The following is an 8,523-nucleotide window of genomic DNA, read 5'->3' as shown; positions in this document are numbered from 1 at the left end:
GAACGAAAGGTCGGTGACCTGAATTACGCTTCCTCAAGCGCTAAGCTACGGCAGCCCCACTGCATACATATCTATTGCGTTTGATCCAAGCTCGTCTTAATTTCTTGAACGGCGACCCGATGAGCATGGCTTATCTTCTGTTTCACGGTATCTTGGAGATGCATTGACCACGGAAAAAAAAGAAATTTGATGAAGACTCTTTGTTCTATTTAGTTGCAGATGAAGCACACGAGGCAATATGTACTGAATCTCAGTGAGGCCTTTTCAGCTGCTGCGTTAATCCATTCAACGCTGCGGAATGCATTGTGTTAAACAGTTAGTTCCGTTAGCCCTATACACTTCAGGTCTGCGGGCTACCCCAGGCGTCTGATCATGGCAGTTTTTGATGCAGAAGAATATCAGGGTATGGCATCGGCGATGAATGATGTAATCGGCAATTGTTCATGTACACTTGTATTTGTATTTCTGACAGATTTTCGGGTTTTCTGAGTCTTAGATACAAATAACCCAGAAACCCTCACTAATTCAATAGTGTAGAGGTTATTCACATCTAAGGTACACAGAATGAAACAAAATGATACAAAAAAACAAATATAATATTCATCATTTCTCAAAGGTTGACAATGCACCGTAATAATGCCAATGTGAGTTGCACCTGCGCCACCCTCCTTAACACAATCCTTCACGCGCCATCTCCGACATCCGCTCCGATAATCGCTCTTTGATGATTTTTCGGCGCTTACGGAATGAAGTACGCTACACAGATACACAAAACAGCACTGTCAGTCAGTCTGCCGAGAATCACCAATTTTGAACTTACCAGACGGCCTTCCTTGCTGAAAAGTTCAAGAAAATTGTGCTGCATGTCGTCGGCCTTGCTCATCCATTTATGCACAAAGCCATCGACGTCATTGCGCACTTTATCTACTGCCATATCAAACTTAATCGTTTTTTCTTTGATAAATGGGACGTTCATATCTTTGCCCGTGTATCCGCGCTGCAAATTCCGACGAATGAACGTGTCATACTCGGCAATGATACGGATGATCAATTCTGATGTCGAAATGCCATCTGTTCGTCGAGTTTCAAGAAACTTTCCCATAGCTTTGATCCGAGCGTAGACATCGCCTTCGCTTGCCTCTCCTGATGTGTCCGAGTACGGTAGCGCATCATGGCATACGTAGTCAATTTGATGCTTTTCCAAAAATTCGTCTGAAAGTACCCAGGGAGCGTCTTCCACTACTTCATCCACCCACCTGCAGTGACGCAAAGACTCATATCGCTCCTGATCTGTCATGACAGTTCGACCTTTGAGTTTGTGCGTGATCTCGTCACTACAGCAACCAACCAGAAGGTAAGTATTGGGATAGGCTTCCTTGCACTGTTGCAAAGCTTTAGCATGTCCAAAGTGAAAGAGATCAAAGATGCCATCGGCATAAAGTCGCAATGGACGACCAGTAAGAGTACCAGGCTCGCCCTCCTTTAATTTCTTGCGGTATGGCTCCGGCTGTGGCTCTATCGGTCCGCTCTCCTGGCTGCTGACGCTACTGTCATCGTAATCATCTCTCGAGTCCTCAGCCGCATGCTTCATCTCCTCAGCAGCAGGAACATGGTGATTGTCTTCCGCCTCTCCCGCGTTGTTCATCTCCGTAGCACGTCTCTAAATGGTTGCACAGATAGAACACCAGACTAATCAGCTGTTTCCTCACATCTTCGCAATTTTCACATGACAAATGCAGTAGTTTCGCATGTCGATTTGACGCAAGAACTAGCTTTATAAGCGTAGGAAAACACGCACCTTTCTCGTCATGATGTGTCCGTGTAAAAGTGTAAGTGCCACGAATGCAAAAGTCAAACTTTCGAACTTAGTATTGATCGCAAAATGTGACGCGTGATCAACAACTTGCCGATATTAGTAACATCGGTTACTATGATAGTAAGTAAAGAACTGAACGGATTATTCATGATATTATTGCAGCGTTAAGACGTTTTGCTACTACTTGATAACGATGCCGCGCGAGTGCTACCCGAGTAAAGTTTATGTGAAACGTTGGCGAGCTGATTGCGCTCTGTGACTACTGCTGATCGCACAATAATCGGCACTTGCCATTGAAAACTTTGTCGCTGTTGCGGTGTAGCTGCGGCAGTTTCATCTTGTGGCGGCAACGCGCCTGCTGAGAAATTAAAACGCAAATGCCATTGGAAGCATACCAGGTCCGTTTTAATGGTCGGAAGTGCGTTGTGTGGAATACTGAAGCGCAAATTCGTTTGCAACACTCCTAGTGTGTATTCATGAAAATTGCCAAATACTTTGGACTGTACGACACGATTAGGGTCCAACGCCATTGACGAGAGACTTTCTTCCTGACATAAAGTGGCTGAGACTTCGTAGCACGGGATACTGGCACGTGTAAAGTCGAATACGCCTAGAAGAACGTCACCTGGCTGATAAACTTGTTTTGTCAAAAGGAAACGTACGAGATGGCTGCTATCTTTGCCGATTGTAAAGATGCTTGTTTGCGCACGCTGCATCTGCTCGGTTTCCACACGGCCATGCATAAGTGACGGTCGAAGCTCGAACGGAATCTCGCTGCCTATTCGCACGCCTGCAGGTGCCGACGGTCCCGATTCACTTCGATCCAGACGTCCGACACGAGTCGTTCCGCCCACTTGTTTTGCTTTTTTGGACATAGAAACAGCATTTTTATAGTCAGATGCATCGCAATCATCACTTTCATTCTGACTTGCTGCGAGATGGGTTGCGCTAGCTACAGTGCTAGCTTCGAAAAAATACTCTGAACCATATACCTCGAACGGCAGGTGCACGGATATAGGCTTGCTACCCGCAATTGCTTGTTGCGCTGTGACAGAAACCACGTAGAACACTCGTGCAGATGAGCCGCGAAATGAAGGACAAATGATCTCCGGCAGTGCAATCGCGAATTCTCGAGTGCAGCGCTCAGCCGTTTCGTTCTGCACAGCTTCAAATGAATCAATCAGGACAATTTGTTTATTCATTTTTGAAGTGGCTGCATCCCGCTCTGATTGTGTTGGCGCTATGTTGACATCTGAGAGCAGGACTGTCGGTTGTGAACAAAAGATGCACGTTCCTGTGTCGCCTGAGAAGTTTTGTACATCGGGCAATGTGTCAAGATGAAAATCGCTGTCCAAAGATTTTGCTTTAGATTGTGCCTGATCGTCCTGTGACGCTGGGTGAGGTGAGTCTACATGCACAACGGGCAGTGTGAGCAAGTTGCTGTCCACTGTGACATGGCCATGCACTCGCGCTACTACATATGAAATCTCCGATTGCGCATCAGGCTTTTCCTGTCGGCTTACAAGCCGCACAACGCCTTTCACGACGCTACCAGGACGAAAGTACCGGCTCGCAAGCTGTGCTACTAATACACTTTCAGCCTGCATGACGTGGTCGATCGCCGTTGCTCAGATGAAGTAAGTGTCCGCGATTTGTGAGTGACGGAATATGATGTTTTGCACATCGTACTAAATATTGAAGTTTTTTTAATTTAATGGTTATATCAACGATGACTATTAAGAACTTACCTTTCCGCGTGGGCGTATAGATGGATATGAATTGTCGTCCATTCGTAGTTAAACGTTATGGCGCGCTAGCGAGACCGTTTATTGCTTTTTGAACTTCATGCGCGGATGCTGCAGCGACCAGCAATGCGTGTAAGCCTGAAGAAAAGATGACATGCTTGTCAGTTAACACTAGTCACGCAAGAGGACAACTATGCATTCAAAGAGATAATACCGCTGATAAACTGCTTCTGCGCCTGACGCAGGTCGCTTGGTGGCAACGAGCTAAACCACATCAATGGATCCAAGTGTAATCTCGCTTGAGAGCTCTCTGCATTGGTTACGTTCTTGCTTGCTCTTCGATTGCGTACCGCGTTATCTTTGACTTTCTGTAGACTTCCTTTTGAGGCATCTTGCAGCTGCCAAAAACCATCAGAATCTAGCACTACGACGCGGGATGCCGTAAATTCTTCGTGGTATGAAATTTCGGTTAACGCGTGTTCGGGTAATCGCTGCTTGGCCTTTGTCAATATCATAAATCCCTGCGTAAGTCAGTGTGAGTGACTTCATAGTGAGTACACCTGCAACAACAAAGTGGCACCTTCTTCAACTTATGGCTCGCAGCCTCCTGATCGCTAAGATACTGCTCTAAATTGTCAACACTTTCGATCAAACGCTCGTCGATTGTGTCTGTCATTTTGATTTTGCAAGTGCAGAATTGTCGCTATCAATTCACAATTTTCAAACTGATGTTTGTAAATTTAACAATCACTTTCGATCCACAATGGCGTCTACTGCACGCAGGCAGATTTCGCAAGAGACGTTCGACGAGTGCGTGGCTGAGAATGTTGAGGACTTTGAGATGTCGTTAGAAGAGGCTGTGGCTGATGCTATTCAGCAATTTGAGTCACAGGGCGTGGATTTGTCGAATATTATAAAGGCTGGAAAGAAACAAGTGGTCGATGGACAGGAGCCGCTGCCTTTGCGGCTGAAGAGGCTGATTCGAGAGCTGCAAGAGCTCTGGAACTCTCATAGAGACATGATTAAATTGCTTAGCCTAATTAATGAGCTACAAAATATTTTTGAAGAAGTCCCAGAGGCTCGCGTAGCAGCTGGACGAAACGACGCCATGGATGTGCTGCTGTCGTTGTTAGAGGCCGACACTTCTGTTGTCGTCATATCTAGCAGCAACTTGCTAGTGTTGCTGTGCGCTGATAATGTCGACAATCAGGATTTTATTGGTGCGTTTGGTATGCAGCAAATTGTGAAGGTGTTAGAACGTTGGAGGGAAGATGTAGAGACTTTAGTGCGATTGCTACCGCTCGTTAAAGCAGCTTGTTTTAAGCACGAAAACAACAAAGCAAACTTTTCAAAGAAAAACGGCATCGAAGAGCTTTGTCGGCACTTGGATGGAACAAAGGACAACAAAATGCTGTCAAAACAATTGGCATTATGTTTTCGAGTGTTGACTATAAATGACGATCCGCGCGCGGTATTCTCACAAGCACAAGATACAGTTAAAGCATTGGTTGAACGTGGTGTGATTACGTATATTTTAGATTTTCTACGTCATGCTGGGTGCAGTGGTACAGCGCAGAATTCAAGTGCATCGCCAGATTTGCTGACAAACTGGCTTGCTGTTCTCAAGCAACTTGCCATAACGGAAGAAAATTGTCATCAAATTGCCGATCTGGATGGTGTGATTATTGTGCAGAGCGTCATGAAGGCATTTCATCAAAATGCTGCGATAGCAAAGCGTTGTATTACAGTTTTTAGGAATATGGCGGCTGCAGATTCTTTGAAGCGTACAATTTTGCAATCCGGCACCATTGAACAGACGTTGTTGGCCATGGAATGTCATGATGCCGATGCGTCTATTCAGCAAAACGCATGTGCTACATTAGCAGCTATTGCGCTCCGCTCATCAGAAAATAGCCGTGTACTTGTGGATCTTGGGGTTGCGCGGCAAATCTCGCGAGCCATGCAGACACACCGACGTGATGTGGCTGTCCTTCGCCAAGCAAGCTTGGCGATACGTAACATGGTGGCTCGCAGTGTGGACTTGCGCTCGCGGTTCTTGCATGATGAACCAGAGATTGAAGCATTGCTTCGCGAAGCACAGCAGTATCGCGGCTGCGGTGATGAAGCCTATGCTGCCCTGCGCGATCTGAGCTGTGATATCCAGCTGTCTACTTATGGTTCTGCTGCATCTGGATCATACAATGCGCCAACAAAGATACTCCGCTTCAATCCTGTGCAAGTCCAGTCTAGTAACCTAATTGGGAGAGTACAAGAAACTGCAGAGGCACCATGTAGAAATTATAGATAACTGCAAAATCATTCTTCGACCTAATCTCGATTCTTTTTCAATTTTTTTGATCATTTCTAATCTCATTGCTAACACTGTTTTTCGGGTTGCAAAGGTATGCTACTTCAGTTACGCAAGCTCTACTCTTGATTCCGCTATTGCTGTGGCTCTCTGCAGTCGAGACAATGCTAACCTGACAAGGCCAAACCGAATAGTGCATAACGAACGAGCTTATCATGCAATCGCCTGCCAACTTTGCTCGACGATCTCACGCACGCGACGATTGTATTCCCGTCTGTTCTCCTGAAATAGGCGTGCAGCTTCTGAGTTCGCCGGTGAATTTGGGTTCGGGTCGCACAGCAACGACTGAATAGACGTCAAGATGGCCGAAATGTCGTATATTGGCGACCACTGGTTCTGTAAAATGTCCAGACAGATTTGACCATCGTTATAAACTGTAGCAGCGTTAATTAGTCAAATGCAACAAGAATGATAAGCAACTTCGATTTGATTTACTGTTGGGATGGAACATTTTTGTGATAAACTTGACAGTTGGCGCCTTGTTTGGATAATCCTCACTGAATTCAAGCGTCAGATTAAAGGTACCTCCTTCCCATGGTGTGTCATCTGGTCTACAGGAGTAGAGATACATTTAGTATTGAGAAGACATAACATGGCTGTAGGCTTACCCAAAAATAACAGCTTGCCAAAGCATAATGTTGTTGTCCATGGGGGCACCCGACACACCTGACGGAGGATCATTCTGAAGCTTGCGGAAATCGCGCATTAGTCGTCGGCGAGCGGCGGTGGACATTCTAGCTGCTAAATTATCGCTCGATCGGCGACGACTGGACTATTGCGGACTTTTTGACTTTTGACAGAGTATCGTGGACATTCGAGAATTTGTCTATAATATACAATGTGTCTATAATAGAAATATCTCAAATCATGAACTCAGTAAGAAAAAGGATAAGTGCGTTCTGGAAATGTGGATCTTTAGGGCGAAAAAGATGATACAATGACTATTCGGTATTATATAGTTTGACAAACCTCGTGGGAGTGAACAAACACCAATTTAATGTCCAGAGAGCGACTAGTGCTTGATGATGGCCACAACCTTTTAGTGTTAGCCAGGTTGGAGGCAACCGGCTTAAAGACAGTAAGCGGCTACTCATCTGCATACGACGATAAATTTCCCGCAACGCTGGACGGAACCAGTAAGCTCCTATAAAACAGATTTAAGGATTGCCTTCGTTGGGATGGGATGTAATGAATGCATTTGTATGTTCTTTTTATCTAGTCTCACGACGGGAGTTTAAGTTTTGCATTGATGTACTCAATCAGACAGTTGAAGATTACTTTCCGTGTCTACCGTGTTTTGGATGTGGATACTTATGGTGCATTACAACCTGTGGAATTTCACTCTGCTTGTCAGACCCTTGCACCAAACAGGTAAAGCGGAGATGTTCTTTAAATCTGCTACCACGTTAACGTGTGTTGTGATGCAGCTATCTGACAATATGGAGCTTGTGCTACGTCGGCTTAATAACAGAGAAGAACTGCTTTATCGAGGTATCATCTGGAGTCTTAAGCGATCCAGACGAAAACACACATCTTGGATAGAAATCTCTCAGCTCGTGTACGAGTGACCTAGAATGAGAACTTACCGAATTGAAACTTGATAGCCTGCAACGCAGATGTCTGATGTTCCTTGCGAGGAAATGAGTCGATAGTCAACTACAAACATTATGCATTGTACAGCATGCGCATATTTGTTAATCATTCATCGTTATTCTCTATTGCATTGTCGTTGCCTGGCATGAATGCAAAATATATCAAATCAGTCAGAGACATCACTAGCAAGCAACCAAAACTCAATTTAAAAGAATGTTCAAATATTGGATTCGTCTCACCGTGCAAATAGGTAGGTTTGCGACCCCCTATAAATATACGAAAAATGTGTACCATGTAGAGCTAATTCTGCTTGCTTACAAGGTCTTCTACTAAGCCAATCACGTCTTTCAGGTATTATTTCTTCAGCAATCAAATTCTACGTCATCACAACGCCTTCAAACAGCACAACGCGGCTCTTGTTCAGCTCCTTGCAAACCCTTTTAACACTCTTTTCGCCAATCAACGTAACATCACTAATCTCCTGAATTGAGCGCTTTGAGTTTGTGTACGCTGCCACCAAGTAAATCACCGAAGCTGCCACAGCAACTGGAGTTTGCCCTCTCGACAATTCGAGACTATCTGCCTTTTTTGCTACGGTGTGTGCAATTATTTGGGTCTTGTTCGGAAGCCCCAATTTCGAGCAAAAGCGTTGGACATATTCTTCTGTGGTGGCCTGTTTAACCTCGAGATCTAAACAACGCTGCAAGTTCATAAATGACTTGCCAATACGACGCTTCGGGATTCCTGAAGCGTCTTCAAATTCCTTTAATGACCGAGCGCTGCCAGCCTTCCTACACGCGATAAAAAGAACTGCGACAGCCATACTCTCTCGTTCTCCTCCTCTCATGTTGACTCCTTGTTTCTCTGCCTCGGCGTATATGTCAAGAGCAATCTCCACAATCTTCTTTGGTAATGACAAATAGTCCGCAACTTCTTGAATTCGTATCATATTACGTTGCATCCTCTTGACTTTGGCGCTATCGGACGAGATGTTGGGACGC

The 8,523-nt window shown here is 45.1% G+C and overlaps 7 protein-coding genes across 7 annotated transcripts; 2 read left to right on the top strand and 5 right to left on the bottom strand.

The window, feature by feature from the left end:
• Nucleotides 1–669: 669 nt before the first annotated feature.
• Nucleotides 670–1,810, bottom strand: PHALS_13381 (choline-phosphate cytidylyltransferase b; the record flags this gene model as incomplete). Its single annotated transcript, XM_024729128.1, has 3 exons — nt 670–756; nt 821–1,660; nt 1,799–1,810. The coding sequence occupies 3 exons, from the start codon at nt 1,808–1,810 to the stop codon at nt 670–672; spliced, it is 939 nt and encodes a 312-aa protein (XP_024579536.1).
• Nucleotides 1,811–1,980: 170 nt separating this feature from the next.
• On the bottom strand, nt 1,981–3,423 carry PHALS_13380 (Reduced growth phenotype protein 1; the record flags this gene model as incomplete). The annotated part of the gene is made up of 1 exon (XM_024729127.1): nt 1,981–3,423. One exon carries the CDS (start codon nt 3,421–3,423, stop codon nt 1,981–1,983), a length of 1,443 nt encoding a protein of 480 aa, XP_024579535.1.
• Nucleotides 3,424–3,619: 196 nt separating this feature from the next.
• Nucleotides 3,620–4,237, bottom strand: PHALS_13379 (uncharacterized protein; the record flags this gene model as incomplete). Its single annotated transcript, XM_024729126.1, has 3 exons — nt 3,620–3,699; nt 3,776–4,082; nt 4,142–4,237. The coding sequence occupies 3 exons, from the start codon at nt 4,235–4,237 to the stop codon at nt 3,620–3,622; spliced, it is 483 nt and encodes a 160-aa protein (XP_024579534.1).
• An 87-nt stretch (nt 4,238–4,324) lies between these two features.
• Nucleotides 4,325–5,869, top strand: PHALS_13378 (Uncharacterized conserved protein; the record flags this gene model as incomplete). Its single annotated transcript, XM_024729124.1, has 1 exon — nt 4,325–5,869. One exon carries the CDS (start codon nt 4,325–4,327, stop codon nt 5,867–5,869), a length of 1,545 nt encoding a protein of 514 aa, XP_024579533.1.
• Nucleotides 5,870–6,082: 213 nt separating this feature from the next.
• Nucleotides 6,083–6,662, bottom strand: PHALS_13377 (ubiquitin-conjugating enzyme e2 2; the record flags this gene model as incomplete). Its single annotated transcript, XM_024729123.1, has 3 exons — nt 6,083–6,303; nt 6,365–6,480; nt 6,538–6,662. The coding sequence occupies 3 exons, from the start codon at nt 6,660–6,662 to the stop codon at nt 6,083–6,085; spliced, it is 462 nt and encodes a 153-aa protein (XP_024579532.1).
• Nucleotides 6,663–6,926: 264 nt separating this feature from the next.
• Nucleotides 6,927–7,497, top strand: PHALS_13376 (Golgin subfamily A member 7/ERF4; the record flags this gene model as incomplete). The annotated part of the gene is made up of 3 exons (XM_024729122.1): nt 6,927–7,065; nt 7,149–7,300; nt 7,357–7,497. The coding sequence occupies 3 exons, from the start codon at nt 6,927–6,929 to the stop codon at nt 7,495–7,497; spliced, it is 432 nt and encodes a 143-aa protein (XP_024579531.1).
• Nucleotides 7,498–7,627: 130 nt separating this feature from the next.
• Nucleotides 7,628–8,483, bottom strand: PHALS_13375 (transcription initiation factor; the record flags this gene model as incomplete). The annotated part of the gene is made up of 4 exons (XM_024729121.1): nt 7,628–7,662; nt 7,762–7,788; nt 7,841–7,898; nt 7,959–8,483. 4 exons carry the CDS (start codon nt 8,481–8,483, stop codon nt 7,628–7,630), a joined length of 645 nt encoding a protein of 214 aa, XP_024579530.1.
• Between the last annotated feature and the right edge of the window lie 40 nt (nt 8,484–8,523).

This window comes from Plasmopara halstedii (genome assembly GCF_900000015.1).
Source record: "Plasmopara halstedii genome assembly, contig: Scaffold_658, whole genome shotgun sequence".
NCBI classification, from domain to species: domain Eukaryota; phylum Oomycota; class Peronosporomycetes; order Peronosporales; family Peronosporaceae; genus Plasmopara; species Plasmopara halstedii.
The sequence above is the reverse complement of the archived record's forward strand: the minus strand, read 5'-3'. Positions and strand labels throughout refer to the sequence as shown.